At 37.6% G+C, this 18,211-nt stretch overlaps 1 protein-coding gene across 2 annotated transcripts; it reads left to right on the forward strand.

Moving 5' to 3' along the window:
* Positions 1-1,065: 1,065 nt before the first annotated feature.
* zbbx (zinc finger, B-box domain containing) lies at positions 1,066-15,327 on the forward strand. 2 transcript variants are annotated; one of them, XM_077611925.1, is made up of 9 exons: positions 1,066-1,205; positions 2,276-2,380; positions 2,803-2,916; positions 6,291-6,378; positions 6,619-6,673; positions 6,791-6,900; positions 12,656-12,872; positions 14,141-14,294; positions 14,810-15,327. In XM_077611925.1, exons 2-9 carry the CDS (start codon positions 2,322-2,324, stop codon positions 14,868-14,870), a joined length of 858 nt encoding a protein of 285 aa, XP_077468051.1. In that variant the 5' UTR covers positions 1,066-1,205; positions 2,276-2,321; the 3' UTR covers positions 14,871-15,327. The 2 variants fall into 2 exon arrangements, with proteins under 2 accessions (XP_077468051.1, XP_077468050.1); XM_077611924.1 differs by lacking the exon at positions 1,066-1,205 and having other exon boundaries at positions 2,033-2,380.
* Positions 15,328-18,211: the final 2,884 nt, after the last annotated feature.

Genomic DNA, 18,211 nt, shown 5'->3' on the forward strand with positions numbered 1-18,211 from the left:
AATGCCCTTACAAGACCAAAATGTCAATTTAAAATTGTCTTTATTCAGATTTATGATTTGGATAGATTTCTGGACAACCTCATTATCATGTAGGAAGAATAAAAACAATCACAACAACTTAAATTAGTACTTTTTTGTGTAACACTGGAGAAAAACATAAATCAATGTTTTTCTTAAGCACCGTAGGATCGATTACACCTCGGTGGCGGTGTGATTGTGAGAGTAAATGGTTTTCTGTCTATATGTGTGTCCTGTGACTGACCAATCAGTTCAGGGTATAATCTGCCTTTTACCCAAAGTCAGCTGGGATAGGTTCCAGCGCCCCGTGACCTTGACAAGGTTAAGCAGTGTTGAAACTTTATGAATGATTATATCAAGGAAGTTAATACTGCCTGACTTGGGAGCAGACATTTTTCCTCGCTTTATCATTTTATGTGTCTTCAAGGGTCAAGGGTTCAATCACGGGTCTAGATTTCCAATGTTTTTCACCCTGTGCCTGCGTTTGTTTTCTCATTGGTGTTCCATTCAAAAATGCCAAAAATTAACATTTTGCTCATTGGTTCATGGTGGTCTGGGGGATGCGTGGTTAGCGCGTTGGCCTCACAATTCTGAGGTCGGTCCTCCTGTGTGGAGTTTGCATGTTCTCCCCGGGCTTAAGTGGGTTTTCTCTGGGTACTCCAGTTTCCTCCCACATTCCAAAAACATGCATGGTAGCCTAGTTAATCTGTCTAAATTGGCCCCAGGTATGAGTGTCATAGGGTCCAGCACCCCCTGCGACCTTTGTGTGGATAAGCAGTTCAGAAAATGAATGAATTACGTACTGCTTTATTGTTATTAGTAATAATGAATTGATATTTTAATAGCAAGATGAAAAAAAATCAAAATATACACGTTTCATTTCTTCATAAATATTTTGAGTTATCCTTGTTCAGGAAGATTTCCAATTATGTGCAAAGATTATTTTCTTAAAATATCCCGTGTTAGCGTCGCTCGCACAGTTGCCTATCGCGACAAGGACAGCTGGGATCACATGCTCTGGTTGTCATGGAAACCGTACTCGACCCCGTTGACGCTGCATGCTTCTTATAAAACAGTTTACCACAAACGCTTTTAAGAACCAAAATAGACACTTTTAAGACGTAAACTGCAACCCCTGCATTATTCCTTCAATCTGTTTCACATTCGCTGGTTAAAAGATCCGTCAGGTAAATTCAATCCAGATAGTTTCCTGTTATTTTCTGAAAGTCGTCACAACTACGAATGTACGTTACGTATTATATTACATGCTATTATTTACTAAATATCTATATAGTGTAACGTGACTCATTATACGTGTGACAATGATGTAATCTTTTGTCTTTCGGTGACGTGCAGTTTTCATGATGTGTCCTTGTTAAAATAATCGTTTCAAGCGCACCCATGCGAAATTTTTGGTAAGTGTTTTAGTTTATTTAACTTATATATTGGACTAAGGACGGCACTATTAATGTATAAATTTAAGATTTAAGCAGTTCTCACAATATATTTAGTTTATATATATATAAATATATATATAAATATATATATATATATATATATATATATATATATATATATATATATATATATATATATATATATATATATATATATATATATATATATTTGCAACTTAGTTTTTCCTACATTTCGGAGAAATTAGTAATATTTTTTAAATAGGCCTACTTTGCACTGGCATTTAATGGAATTATGTATATCAGATGTGCATTTTTTGTTTTCATGTGCATCAACAAACAACAAACTTGAATGCAGCTCAGACATGCATACATGTTTTCTTTATTGAAGACTATAAATTGTTGATGTATGAACATGAATGAATAATTGAGTAATGAGGGCATAGATGTAAAAAACAGATCTATGGAGTTGGCTCAAGTTTAATATTTTGTAAACTTGGGTAAAATGCCTGCTTTTCTTAGAGATTTTTGCTCCTTGAGTGAACTGTAACAAACCTCATTCTATAAAGCCATTATGTTATCAGCTATGTTGCTGGCAGTTTATCTGCTCTCACTATACCAATATACCTAATATGCCCCACTTAACTAATTTCTCTATAGCCCTATAAACAGTTACTGCCAGTTATTTTAACTACCCTGCATCGCTTTTGGCAAATCTGTCCACTCTGGTTATTGTTCCTTACCGGCATCCCTTTAGAGGGCAATGACAGCGGTATTGTGGATTTTAGTTCAAAGTGGGTGTTTCATGTACTCAACGGCATTGTATGTGAATTTTATTGCAGAAAAAAAGCCGCCAAAGTGACGCAGGCCTCCCAGCTAAGAGGAGTTATGAATTTAAATGACTTTGGGATGCTCCCCAGAACTAAATCTATACATTTTACTTCGAGGTAAGTTCAGATCCAATAACAATGTGACTTGAAAAATTGTCAGTAGTTCATCTTGGTTGTTTGTCTTTCATTCTTTTATGCATGCTTAGTTGATAATCTTGAAGCCAACAGTACAAGTGTTTGCATTTCAGCATGTTTGGCCCCTCCATAACACTTTGTTTGAAATGTACTGCAGCATCTACGAGTAGTTTTTCATTTGCCAACAGCAAATTGACTAAATTGATGCTTGAGCTCAGTGCTACTTGCACCTTGTGACTAATAGATGAAAATATTGATCAGCCAAGGCAGCAGAGATTGGTGCAAAGGATGAATTGAACATATCGATGCTTGCCTATTTTACTAATCTGATGGAGTGGTTCATTTATATGATTGACTGTCATTGACTTGCTTGATAAAATATGCACGTTCACACGTTTCTATAGGAACACCCAGAGCTTACAGTCGGAGACAGCATCTCTGACACAGCAGAGCACCGAGCTGGAAAACAAACTACGAACACTGAAAGAAAGTATGAAAAAGGAGAAAGGCGAGAGGGGGTAAGTATCATTGGGTCAGCTAATGGGGTGTCAGGAGTCGTTGAAAGAAACAAATAGAAAACAGCGGGAGACAAGACGGGAAAATATCAGAATACGGAATGAATTTACTTGAAAACTATTACAAGTGCCTGTATTCCCTGAGATTTTGCTGCAATAGGAAATTAACTTTTCACTCAGTCCTTCATAGTAGGCTATCATTAGTGTGGCTACAGAGAGGGATCAGAGACTTAAGAGGCTTATCATAGAGTGAAGAAAAAAAACATATTTTAATTGTCAAACACACACATAAAATAATGCGTGATGGTTCCAGAAATGTGAAAGGAGGGCTGTAGATGCCCAGCAAGCAAACAATGTAAGACACTGCATTATAGGGGCTACTTGTATTTGGATCTTTTACATTCCCCTAAACCTTCCTCAGAACAACATAAGATGTAATTTACAATGATGCTGTGCGTACTTTATTTTTCTATCTTCTAACTGCTTGTCCCCAAGATCACACTGCTCCTCTAGTAGATTGATGGTTCATCCTGGTATTACAAGCATTTCTGTTATTTGGTGGCAAACAATAGATGTTCAAATTTAGTTTGCTGAAAGGAGGTGTAGTTTAATGACTTTGGGAATACTACAGAGGCAATAATAAAGTCATTCGGTTGGCCCGGGGCAAATGTAGTACATACTTCTATGATTGGCCCTTCCAAAGTCCAAGCTTTAATGCAGCTTTGACTTTCAGCCTTGAAGGATTGCAGACACTACTGGTCCTCTTATACCTTCCTTTAGAGAACAGGTTTTCCTCTTAAGTTATGGTGCTATACTTTTTTATCTGACTCAAGTGCAGCTTGGGTTAATTTCCAACTCATTGACGGTGTAAATATGGGCGCAAATGGTTGTTATTGCAACTGACTGGCAACCAGTTTAGGCTATAGTCCGCTTTCCACCACAGAAAAATGTAGTGTTACTAAATTAAGACAATTTTGGAAAATTAGTCTCCCTAAATTGAATTTCCAGTCAAAAGATGTTCTTCTGTGAGATCATTTGTTGCAAGAATGAACATAATTTATATTTAGTTAAATTGTTTGCGCGTTTGGAGGAGAATTTAGCCAGGCAGATGGTTTACTCTTGCTCTGCGGTGGATTGTACGGCCCATTGGGGGCCTGTTAAAAAGTCTTTTTTTCTTTCTTTTTTTTGAATTTCCACCAAAAACGACAGCGGAAACGAAAGAATAACAGCTGGCGATAAATGTTGTGTTCTGTCGGATTGGCATACTCATCAGATTATACAGTGCTTTCCCACACATTAAATCTTGCCCAAAGCCCTTTATAATACTTATACCTGTTAATTTATAGATGTGATTGTGAACTAACCAACACTTTTTGGCATACACTGAATTGCATTTCATTAAGTTGTGTGGCCTTCACAATTTCTGTATTAAACTTTAGATACATTAACACAACATGTTGTCATTTTGTTGTTGTTTAAATAATTACATATTGTATTTTTACTATGTACATAATAATAATGATAATATTAATAGAAATAGATAAATGTTTCATAATTATGCTTTATTCGTGCACAGCTATATCTATTATATAACATGTATTATAAAGTACCTCGGGCAATGTTTAGTATGTAGAAAAGTACTAGAATAGCATACAAAGAGGAAACAGAGCTTGTGACTTTTTCTCTGAATCTGTTGCAACTTTTTCTTATATGTGGAGGCATGTGTAGTAGATGTAGATGAATCTGGATTAGATAATGAGGTGTTTGCTAATGCAAAATCCACCTAGATTTCCAACAAACCTTATTTCTCTGGGGGGCATGTCCTGAAGGGACAGCTTGTTATCCTGCACCAGCAGAGGTGTGCCTCAGCTGTCTCCCCTGGCGACAGTCAGTTGCCACGGCGATGGTGCAGGCTTGATTACCCAATGCCATCCACTGTCAAAAAGAACGTCCACCCTCATTGTCAGCACAACACACCAACAGAGTTTAGTCAAGTGGCAACTCTGTCGTCACATTTAAAACATTTCTTTACACACTGATACTATTTGACTCATGCAATGGGTTGCTATACAACAAAAAATAGTAACATCCAAAATAGCTTTATATAATTCAATGTTGGAGCATAAGAAATTTTGCCACAGGAACATTATATTTCATTATATTTTAAATGAGGCTTTTCCCAATTCCCAGAATATGTCTAATGTCAAATTATCTGACGGATGAACATAATTTATGTATGAAAACTCGCTGATTATTTCCTCATGCATGTAAATTAATGTGTGGCAATGCTGTTACCACAACAATAGTTTACTTTCCTAAGAGAAGATAGATACAGTAATTTAAATGTCATTTATAAAAGTCAGATTTTTGTTGTGACACAAATTTTATATGGTTTATTATTTAAATATTTATACATGTCTCAGTGTGTGAGTGGTAGCTGTGTGAATCTTCATAACAAATTGATTTAGGAAAACAATTCTAGTTCTCGGTTGGATTACAAATGAGATATTTGTTCAGGTGCTGCAGGTTAATGAACAAAAAATTTGAAAAATCTATATGGTCTTCTACTTTCCCTGGTTTTCTGTGGCTGTGACTAAATGTGAACATTACTTTGAAAATAATTTTTATTGCCTTGGGATATGTTCCATTTGTTTACTTAAATTTTATCCAGTCCTCCAATGTATCCTAAAATGGATAAATATGCTTTGTGATTGTGTAGGTGTCCTTGAGGCTGTTATGGTTAGAAAAATGACTTTGTTTTGAATTGAGCTGCTAAAGTTGGGTCCTTGTTTCACTATGTTCTCTGTTGGGTTCTATGCTTGAAGGAATGACTGTTCAGTCCACTGGTGGCAAATAGATGAAAACACAGCATGAAGTCAAAAATCAAAGGAAAACAATAAGAATGGTTCCCCAGACAATATGCTTTCAATGTATGTTTGTTTACCTTTCATGAATTCAACACTGACAAATGCACCATAAACTTGTGCATCACTGAGTAAATTGAACAACAATAGTGTAAAACTGAAAGGGTAACAACTCCAGCAACTTCCTTGTTCCAATGTTTTGGGACTGTTTCATAACTGAATTATGAAAAGTCTCAAAATGTATGCACAGACCAGAGGGTTATAGGGGTGCTGTAGCCTATCCCAACAAATTTCTATGAAAAATTGATAAGAAATTAAGTTAACAAGATGTATTTAAGGTGATGGTAGAGATCCAACAGACTAGGAGACAAATGATTGACAGACTGTCAAGACTTAATTTTAAGTTGATAACAAAAGAAGAGCCAGCCTTTTTTTTTTTCTGTCATTTTCATGAATACCTGTGCCCTGGCTAATACAATTGCTAAAATAAATATTCTTTATCCCATTTTCTAGGCATATTGCATTTTTACATCAGAAGTCAGAACACTTTGGATCAATCAACAGGAGTTCTCTAACACAAACTGCATTGAAAACGCAAAAGGTCTGTTTTTTCTTAATTTGTTAACTATATTGTCTCAGAAATTTAGTAGCATTCTACACAAAATAGTCTGACTGAAAATATTAACAAAATACACTCATAAGTGAACTTACTGTCAGTTTACCATTTCTTAAATTAAGTTTAGAAATGGAACCAACTGCATCAGTTCCCTCCAAACTTTGTACATCTTTGTAGAATAGCCCATTGCTGTTGCAAGCGTATTTTATTTTCCTACATTTCCAGAGTCTCTCAGCAGGGAAAATGAAGATCCGAGTTCTAAAGGATGAACCATTAGCAGGTGAGCCATAAATTGCATTATGGGCTTATATATATATAGACTGCCAAATTGACTAATCTACATACATTGCGTGACATTGCGTTTTTACACCAAATAAATATTACTTTGTCTCTTTAGCACCACCTCATCTTCCGCTGTGTGATTCCTGCTGTTGTCCTGAGACACCAAAGCCTAGTAAGATGAAGGCAACAAACTGCGGACAAGGTGATGTCAGGAATGATAAAAAGGTATGCACAAACATATATTTCTAATGGGTCTTATTTAACAAAAAGATTAAATGGGATGCCTATAGATCTTTACCATAAGCCATCCACCCATCCAGTGGATTTTCTAATATCACTCATTAGGCTTACTGGTGAGCTTGAGACTATCTCTCCTCTGCATGTAATGTAATGTTCTTGTGTTTGCAATGTTAATAGCTTAGGTTATATGCGCATTAATCACTATAATGACATGAAAACATCAGTGCCATAAAGCTAATGCCACTTCATAGAACATTTTCTGTTTTTATTCATTCTAAACCCACTATGGCATTGTTGAAGAGATAGCGACATATAACTCGACTCACCTGCAGTGAGTTAAAATGTAAAGTGGTACTTAACTTGAAAGTGCAATTGATGTTGGTGTTGCACAGTTATGGGCTTTGCAGCTGTATTACCCTTTTGTTTTTGGTAAAAAGGCAAACTTGGGTGTCTTCTGGAAGGGTTTAATAAAACTCATTCCATCACAAAGGGGAGTGTGTATGGGAAGCGGGGAAGTGAATCGTCCAGCAATATCAAGGCACTTTTGCAACACAGTGTAACTGTGATTTAAATATAATTTGTAGAATTATGAATACTACTTTGCACCGTCAAGCATTCTGTGCAAGGTGTAACTAGGGCAATGCCATTATCACCCCCAAACTGCCCCACTTCTCATTATTTGTGCACCACACTTGAGAAACAAAACCCATGCACAAACACCCACCATGCTTAACACTGCAGTATCTCAGACCCATTCAAGCATAAAAGGGAACTAATTTCCTCCAACATAGCACAGAAGAGTGTGGTGAATGCTGCTTGTTGCCTGATTGTATGCCTAGTCCCAGGAGAGTGGCTGTAATTCATCCCCAGGCGTAAGAGGGGAAATAAGGGGCAGCTTTATGGCACCATTAGAAGGCAATGTTGCACCTGTATGGGCCAGTTTTCGAGTTGCTGTTGCAAAACATTCGCAGACAGATACATCAGTAAAACTGAACATAGGGCCTATTTTCATATGCAATGCAAATCTAGACCCGTGTGAGCCTTCAATTTAGACACGGTTTGGTAATGTCATGGACACGCTCTCTGGAGAGGGCGATATTTTCAATTTAATTGTGTAAACATGGTCAACTCTTTTCTACCAATCAGCAGGTTTTATATTGCCTCTATAACACTTTCGTGTTGGAAGGTTGACACACAGGATGAGTAAGTACAAGCAAACCTTATGGGTGAAGAAGCTGTGAAATGCTCACATGAGGACAGACTATTGTTTGTCTCCCTCTTCAATAACGATGAAAATTATTAACTTATCATGCTAATGTTCGCAAAATCACATAAAAACAGTTGCTTAGCTTAATGCGTCTTCAGAGAAAGGAAAGAGTCAATAATGTTGTACATCTTTTAACGTGTAGTTTGTTTAGCTCTATTACTGAAACCTCTTTGTCTATAGATTTACTGCACAAGAAAAAGATGAAATGGTTAATGATTGGGTGCTTTCACACATTGTTTCTGATACAGTTTACCCAAAGGGGGCAGTAATGCTCCACATTTTTGCTCAATTTCAGGTGTTCTACTCCAATCAGATCTAGGTTCTGATTAGATGGAAAGGAATTATCACTTCTGTCAAGGCCCTCTTAAATAATGGATTACATTCATAAAAATGGCCTGCTAAATGTTAGCATGGATAGCATTTAAGCAGTCACTCTTACACTCTTAATCACTCTTAGTGCTGATTACCTTATTTTATTTGTGTGATCCTCAGATATAGGATTCTTGAATTATTCGGTTTAATCCTTATGCGGATTTTTTTTTTCAATCGGCTCAATTTGTTTTAATTGAAATTTCCACAATTAATTTATTTCATGCCTCTGAAATAACTTAATTTCTTATTCTCCGGAAATGTCCGCTCAGCCTAATGAAATAAAGTTAATAACAAGGTGTATACAGTTTAAAATTCCTTTTTATTATTAAGAAAAAAAGTTAAATGACAAAATGAATTTAAAACATCAAAGCATTTCACAAAGCCAATTGCCTTCGCATGATATTCATTTGCAGAACTCAATATTTTAAATCATTTTATATGCTCAAAAGCATCAATTGGCTAAAATGTTTTTTTGTTATGAGGACTTGAAACATGGGTACAGAGAAGATTCCATCTTACTTTTAATGCAGCCCCAAATAATACCTTAAAAATATTCATTCATTTTCTAACCCGCTTATCCTCACACGGGTTGGGGGTGCTGGAGCTTATCCCAGCTGACTTCGGGCACAAGGCAGGGAGTCACCCTAAATTTGTGGCCAGCTAATCGCAGCGGACGGGGAAACGGACAACCATTCACGCTCACGCTCATACATACGGGCAATTTAGAGTGTTCAACCAGCCTAGCAGGCATGTTTTTGGACTGGTTGAGGGAAACCGCAGTACGTCCTAACCACTCATTCGCTGGGCCTCCCCCAAATAACATCTTGATTTATAAATGTTTCAAAATATTCAGTGCACTGCAGTTTGTCAAGATTGTATGAATTACTGATTTTGTTGTCATCCTGCATTTGCATCATTTCAGTTTAGACACTTCTTTCGGCTTTGTCCTAAAACTTGAAAGGTAGAATGAATAAATAATTACACCTGGCAATTGACTGGTAAACATTCCAAGGTTTAACGAGGCTTGCCACATCTTATAATTATTTGTACTTTTCATTTCTGTAGCTTTGTTAGGTTGGGGCGGATATGTACTTCAATTTGAAGCGAACACATCCATATCCTTATTCAATCACGCTCAGCTGTGTATTTTGGCAGGATGCAAAGGGTAGGGGGATTATACACATGCAGCTGACGCATGCATCTCTTGCTAAAATAATCCTGTGTCGTTTGTGTTGGAAAGAATAAAAGAAAAGAGGACAGAGAATAGGAGACAGGTTGACAAATAGAATATTAACTTCATCGGAGTTAAATAAACTAATAATAATACAGGGTGGGCCGGGTGGTTAGCATGTCAGCCTTACAGCTCTGGGTTCCTGGGTTCAAGTCCAGGTCGGTCCACCTGTGTGGAGTTTGCATGCTCTCCCCGGGCCTGCGTGGGTTTCCTCCGGGTACTCTAGTTTCCTCCCACATTCCAAAAATGTGGATGGCAGGCTGATAGGACACTCTAAATTGCCCCTAAGTATGGGTGTGAGTGTGCATGGTTGTCCGTCTCCTCGTGCCCTGCGATTGGCTGGCCACTGATTCAGGATGTCCCTGCCTTTGGCCCGGATACAGCTGGGATTGGCTCCAGCACCCTAATGAGGATAAAGCAGTTCAGAAAATGAGATGAGATAATAATACAAAGGTCAAATGTATGCCTCTTGTGTTTTTGTGCAGTGAGTTTTAATTTCCTGTTGAGGGACAAAGATAACATTTTCAGTGATTCTTCTTTTCAGAAAACAAGCAAATGCTATCATACAGTATCTCACAACAACTACTAGGGCTACTTCTTTTTTTTAAGTTTGGAAAACAATTTTATAAGAATTCGCATTATTAAATGCCCAAAATATCATTTTTCAAGATACGACTTGAGTTGGTCTTTTTCAGGCTCTTCTGCAGACTTGTAGTTTCTCATTAATAAGAAACTGACTGGACCTAATTTGAATAATCTTTGCTGATTGGCTTTCGAGTGAGTATGCCGCCGGGAAGCTGGTGGGCATTGGCAATGCAGGTGGGAACTTTGGCACATTGCAGCGATGTGGCCAACAATCGTCCTTCAATGACAACAAGCTTAGCTATTTTCACATGCAAACATAAAACATTCACTCACATCACACTGGCGCTTCAGCCTTGTGTGCCAGCCGAGAAAATTGTTCAGCACTTCCGATATTAGTGGGCGTGGAGTGCAGGAACTTTTTTAATGCACACTGGAAAATTGAAAAACTATTTTAGTGTCTCTCTAAGTAAACATGTTCAAATTGTGCCACAATTTTTATGTGTCTACTATTACATAACCAAGCAGTGCTTTTGCCGAATTGGCTAAAGAGTTCAGTTGAGCTGTAGAGGTTCCCTTTGGCAGCCACTTTGTCTCTATGATGACATCACAAACCTGGATGTTAGATAACTTCCACCTTCTTTTAGAAGGTTCTCCTTGTATGCTTAATAAGGGTTGACATTTGGCTATCACCTTTCAGATCAATCATTCTTTTTAGCAAGACTACTATATCCATATATGTTTCAAAGATAAGTATAGCATAATGGATGACTTGTTTGCACATCTGCCTCGGAAGTTCTAAGTTCAGGGGTTCAAATCCAGGTGTGTTTTGCATGTTAGAAGCATATATGCAATATATAGCAGTGGTGTACTATATAGTTCTCTTACATATGCAATTACTGTGTATAAAATTATAATTACAAGTGCCTAGAATTATGAAATACTATTACTTCTCTTATTTACTTTGTTTGGGGAAAAGCAAGCACTCAATTAGTGATCGTTGACTTCCTTGGCTCAGAAAAGTTTAATATTTTGAGCAGAAGATTAAATAGGGTAATTTGTTGAAACGACTGTTTCATCCATGTAGCTAAAACCCATGCCGATGAATTAGCCATTACCTCTGGAATTGACCCTTCATCCAATTGTTAGATGCAAAACGAGCGCAAGTATTACATGGATAATTGTGTCTGGAGGGTTGTGTTTTATTAGGAAGCAGTGTGTATCTGTACGTCGATGTTTCTTATGAAGAATGGTTGTTTATTAGAATTGAATCTATCTTATGTTCTCACACACTATTAGTAGTACTTGTCGGTAAATGTGTTATTGAATTTGAATATAAATTTTGTCTTTATCATCATTTTGTCTTAGCATTTATTAAAATGGCTTTAATTAACTTTTAAACCACACTCCCATTGTGCATTCTTCTGTGACAAAAGGGTTTAAAGCCTTGTGAATCCCTACCAAAATTCTGAAGATTGGAAGGCATATCATTCATGTCACGGGATGTCTTGGGTCATAGGAGCAAAGTCTCTCTTGTTGCCAATGTGATTAAAATCTCTGCTCCGTCCAAATAATTGTCATGCTTCAAATAAACATCTAGCTACTGATTAAGCCATTGTTTCTTAGACAAGGAGGTGGGGGGATTATGCAAGCCCAACATAGGAAAGCACTATTAACTTTTCATAGGTTTTATGTATTTTACGTGTTTTTGTGGGTAGCAGTAGGATTTTCCACATTAGATTCGAGTAAATTGTCAATCAAATCTATTAAAGATGAGTGAAGTGGACTTTAACCAGACTGACTGATTAATGAATGAATACGCCAAAAAATGCCCTCATATTTTCAAAGTTTACAGATAGTTCTCATTGCTATGGCAGCCTGCAATGATGTCTACTTTACTGAGACTTTGCTTAATTGGTTTTTCATCATGGGATTGCTTCCAAGCTTCTTTGTTATTGAGCTCTCTTATAAAAATGTCAAGACAATGAAGATTTCACTTCCTTTTTTTGCTTGCACAAATGGAGATTAGATATCCACATATTTGAAGAATCATAAACTGTTCTGTCCATTTTTCCCCTCAAATGTAAACTGTCCTGTCTGTTTTCCCCTTAAATATATAATTAGTCAGATGTGCAATAGCAGATTCTTAATCAGTAAACATGATTTTTGCGACTAATTCAATTTCTGTTGGTGTTATATAGTAGTGTTATAGTGTGAGATTAGGGAAGATTAGCATGAATCACTATTTTGGCATGCTTTCTAATTTAGTGTTTCTGCCTTTTTTGCAGATGTTTACTGAGAATTATGGAGAAAAGACTTGTGTGGAAATAAGTAGAAAGAAACACAATGAGAATGCTAAAAAGGCTTTTGAGAATTCCCTTCTCAGTGGAGGCTATAATGAGGAAGAGTCTGCTAGATCTTTCCAGCAGGCTCTCAAAGATTGGAGAAACCGAAAGTCTGATAGTGATAGTGCCACAGAACCAGTGACAATTTCGACTCAAACAGGTGAGGACTAAGATTGCATTGTAACATACTACTTCCTAATAAACTGTAAAACATTTTTTTAAAACTACTAAGTACAAAACTCAATGCAAAGCCTTTTGTATCATGTTCTCATGTCCTTAAACTGATTGCTCTTATGTTACTTGACATTTTTAACTACAAATTGTTGCATTTTTAAAGCCGCCTCGTGGTGTAGACTGTAGAGGTTCACTTGCCTGACTTCTGTGCAGGCAGGGGCGGGTTTAATTCCCGCTGGTGGCAGTATGATTGGGAGTGCGGATGGTCGTCTGTCTCTCTGTGTGCCCTACGACTGACTGGCGACCAGTCTAGGGTGTAGTTTGCCGTTCGGCCGAAGACAGCTGGGTTAGGCTCCAGCAACGGTGGCTTGGAAGATGAATGAATGAATGAATGTTGCATTTTAAAATTTAAATGATTTGAAGGATTACAGAATGTATGCAAATACAATTCCATAACGGTAATCCCCTTCAATTGTTTCTGAAATTAGAGCAAAATATTTTAACTTTACTTGCCTCCCTGGTTTCAGGCGACAACTTTTCTTCCTGTTGAAAGTCCTGAATTTTTTCTACTGCCCCTCTTCATCACTATGTGATGATGTCCTAGCACTATCCAGAAAGTGCTTAGCCCTGCAGTTTAAAAAATAGTCCATGTTGGCTGCATTTCGATAACGAGTGAAGTGTTTGCCGTACGCTCCACAACACTCATTCCCCACAGTTATGTGCATGTCTATGTATACAGGCTGTCTTCCATCTCAAATTGGGTCTGCAATGTTTGTATATTTATGTACTATGTGCTATTATATTAGTGCTGTGGGTTGAGGTCTTGGAGCTTTTTATTTGTTCTCTTATTTTCTCCACCCAACACACTTGGACAGACTTCCCCCCCTAACCCCCTCCACTCTTCTCTGCAAATTACTGCCAGCCCCTTCAGCCCTAATTATTTCTGTCAAGCCACTGGCACACAGGTCCACTTTCAAGCTGCCACTATGGACTTCTAAAGTGTTGAGAGCAATCATAGCGATTTCTTCCTTTCCCTGGTGTTATTCTCGCTCATGTGGTTGTAATGTAACACTTTTATTGTTTTTGTACTATAATTCTAGTGTACAGTACTGTATTGCTATACTATGTTCTGTATGGCTCTTACTGATATGTGTCTATATTTTGGTTTGTACTGTAGGGTCCACTTCTTTTTTTGTCTGGCATCCTTTTCTTCTCTCTGTAATCCAACTATATTTTTGTACACTGTTTCTCAAGTGTCAGGTGTAGCGGCTCAAGTAGACTTTCCTCCAGAGAGATGCCATGAAGCAAACACAGAGAGAGGGGGAGACAGCAGGGTACCCGTCAAACTGGAGTTCACTGAAAGCAGACTTACCTATATGGACAGGTTGCTTCTCAAGAAGCACCGTAGGTAGGCTACTCATTCATTCACGTTTAGTATTTGCTTCTACATCTAACCACAATACATTCCATTAGTGATATAACATTAATAGTTATAGCTCAACACATCAAACCAATGATTTAGATTTTTTATTTTACGTTTTATTTGCTGTGGATACTTCAAATCATGGCAATAAGAAAATGTGAAATCAAACATGATTCATTGATATGAATTGGGGTTTCCTATTGACCCTTTGATTTTTCTAACCACACATTAGGTGCAATGTCAAACATTTGTTAATAATGTTCACTATGTTTTTGCACACATTACCAGTCTATGCTATTGAATGAGAATTTGTCTTATACTTTTACTCCCAAACTATGTTTATCTCATATACTATACATCTAGTCATCTATTCTCAACAGAACCTATGTTGTCGAATGCAAGTGAGTCCTAATTTTTGAATAGATGTCTATATGTAAATATATAAGTATAGTTTTATATACGTCCATCCATCCATTGTTAACACTGGTTATTCTGATCAGTCTCGCAGGGTCCCGGAGCATATCCCAGCTACCTTTGGGCATGAGGCGTACTACATCCTGAACTGGTCTCCAGTCATTCCCAGGGCACATATAGAGATGTCCACCAGCACTCACATTTACCCCATCACTGAGTCAAAATTGCTGACTCTAATGAAGTCATTCTAAGGTACCACTGCACCATCAGTGACTGCTTCTTTGTAAACAGTATACATATATATTACTTACTAGTCACTAATGTAAACTTATGGGTTATTCTCAAAGTGATGCCCACCCAAACACCTTGATACATTTTAGGATTTAGACAAAGCGGAGAGACATGAGTCAATATGTAAAAATGTAATGGTAAGGGCATGTCAAGTGATTTTTAAATCCAAGTTGAATAGGTCCCAACATCTGTTAAGGAGAAGAGGACTTCTTTCTAGACATTATCAACAACCTAAATCTGACAAACAAATGTGATTTTTCTTGTCTAACAAAACTGTGATTATGCGATTCAGCATGTCTAAAATTAATCTCAAAATGGTCATCTTAAATATCTGTATTTCTTATAGATTATTATATAAAGTGTGTCTTTGACTTTTCCTGGCTGCTTATTTTGTGAGTAGACTTTCACTATTATTGTTGCAAGTATTTTTTTTTTTACATTGTTCTCTCTTACCTGCATTCCATGGTACACCACCTTTTGGTGCACTAACCCCTTTCTTTGGTATATTATAATTGTGCTGTTGATTTCTTGAGCACTCAGCTTCAGAAAGACTCATAATTACAGCCCTTTATATAAGCGGCACCTCTCGGACTGAGTCGCCCACCGGAGACTGGGCCAGAGGGGGTGTGAGAGCCAGAGTTCACTTTTAGGCCCCACTGACTGCCTGAGCAGAACCGCTTTAAGTCTCCTGCTACAGCAGCCTTCAAGTGCGGTGCCGAGCAGGGAGCCAATCTAAGTGCAATAAGCCTGGAGCCATGATGGCAACAGAGCTTAATGAAGAGACAGAGGGACTGGCTGGCTGGCAGAAAGAAAGAGTGAGAGGCTGAATTTTAACAAGTTTCTGGGAGTGAAGGGAGGATGGAGTGCGATGTTTTATAGAACTCACTAAGGAGAGAGGTGTATTAGAGTCGTAAACATCACCAGTCCTGTTACTTAAGGGGGTTGTCAGGCTGATTACCCAAATTCTCTGGGTGTTGTGAGTGAGCACCACCTTCCGTCAATGTCACAGTATGTGTTAGAAAGACAGTGAAACCCTTATGAAAATGGGACCAACCAACATTTACTGTCTTACATTTGATAAAGAAGTCTTTTCTTTGTTAATATTTTACAATAAAAAGCTACTTCAATGTTGAATGCATAATGCACTTCACAAAAGGTATATCATGAGTGTCCAAACATATGGGTGCAGGTTTTCATTTCTAACCCTAACCCCTATAAAAAGGATACATTTTCACCAATCTGCAAAGTGTAACAAGTTGATTTAAGTCAAGTGCTGCTCATTTCAGAAGAAACCTCATTGGTTAAACTGACTGCACTTGATCAGTTAGAACAAAAAACAGCAACTACTGTGGCCTTTTGTGGACTAGTTTGGATACCCCTGGGTTATATAGTGCCACTCTTTAAAAGATCAGTTTTGAATTAAAAAAAATGTTCAGCCTCTAGTGTGTAGGTTTGCAAAACCTGCTTCAATCTACTGATTGTCACGGATCCTTATACTCTAGGGAACTTGGCACCATCATTCATCGTCCGTGCCACTTATTCTCATGAGAATCGTGAGGGTGCTTAAGCCTGTACCATTTAATATGGGCAGGAGCCAGTTTGAACTGGTTGCCAGGCGATCAAAAGGCACACATTGACAAACAATTCAACACTCCCAAGTACATTTATACATAATTTAGAGTGTTAATCACTGCATATCCTCAGTGCTTTTATTCAAATTTTAGTGGTTTTAAAGTCAGTGGCAGATAGTCAGACAGTGAGATTTTTTTGGGGGAAGGAAAAGTAAATACAGTCAATAGGTATAGAGTAGATGAAGAATTACACATCTTGGAGGCATAGCATTTTCCCCCATTAGTGTTTATTACTATTGGAATAAACTGCAGTCAATGAGGAGAAGTTTTTATGAGTACTCCTCAGGGAAATTTTGTTGTAAACAAACAGCACATTCAATGAAACACATTTCAAATGTCCAATAAGCAGTAGTTAATCCATCCTTCCATTATCCGTAGTGTTTATCCAGATGTAGGTTTCAAGGGTGCAGCCTAGTGGACGCTGGACCAGTTGCGGGACCCTTCAGACAACATGGGCCCCTCCACATGACATGCCATAAGCGCTAAGGGAAAACAAACATTATATTCGAATTCTTTGTATCATTTGTTTTAGACTTTCCACTCGCCAAACCACTTTTGATTCTGCTGTTTTTCACTGTTTTGGTCCCCATAAACTGTGAAAAACAAGGGATCACTGTACAGGGTACACACTTTTTATCAATAATTATTTAGATAAGTCACATTTGTTTTCTGACAGCTACAATTGATATAGTGTTATCTTCGTTTGTCTTATGCTGAATTATATGGTACTCGGACGATTCGGCGAACTGTCCGTCGGCCAAACGTCCGTCGGCGAAACATCTTTCGGCGAATCATCCGGTCACGGAATTATATAGATGCTGATAAGATTCCTTCTACTAGTTAAAACTTATATAAAGCATAATGATTACTACATGTTCGGCATCTCATCTCCTGTCTTTGTTTTTGAAAGGGAGTGTGCCCGTGAATAATTGAATGATTTTGTATAACATCCTGGAGGAAACAGTCATATTTTTCACTATCATTTTCTCAGCTGTCTGGTGGTCTCACTAGGTGATATGATGGAGGAATTGTTAGTGGCACTCCTTACTCAATGTCACCAATGAGGAGTCTGGGACAGATGGTAAATATTCAGTGGCTGACAATATTTTAAATGAATAGTGTAGGATATGTACCTTTACTACACAGTGTGTGTGCTTGAACAAATACTCGCTTTGTTTTCTTTTCCCAAAATGGGACAATGTGTTCCAATGGACAACATTCCCTTATGAATTTTGACTTGTGCAGTTTAATATGACATGGGATACACCCATGTATCACAGTAGATGACATTATCGCAACACCCCCTGGCTCCCACAAAGCATACAGCATCACAAATGGGTCGGTAAAGCTCGAGTTAATACTGCAGAGTGAGGAATATTTTTTTCTGTTTGAAACTATTCTCAAAAGGAAGAAAACTGCGCAACATATCAAGGTTGGGCTGAAAAGTATTCAGAATTTGAATGAAGAAAAAAAAAGATCTAACACTTGAGGAGGAGAAAGAATGTCAGTGAGGAGTTATTTTAGAGTGGATTCTTTTAATGTGGGGCAAATACAACAATTTAGTAT

Source organism: Stigmatopora argus, chromosome 10, assembly GCF_051989625.1.
Source record: "Stigmatopora argus isolate UIUO_Sarg chromosome 10, RoL_Sarg_1.0, whole genome shotgun sequence".
Classification (NCBI taxonomy): domain Eukaryota; kingdom Metazoa; phylum Chordata; class Actinopteri; order Syngnathiformes; family Syngnathidae; genus Stigmatopora; species Stigmatopora argus.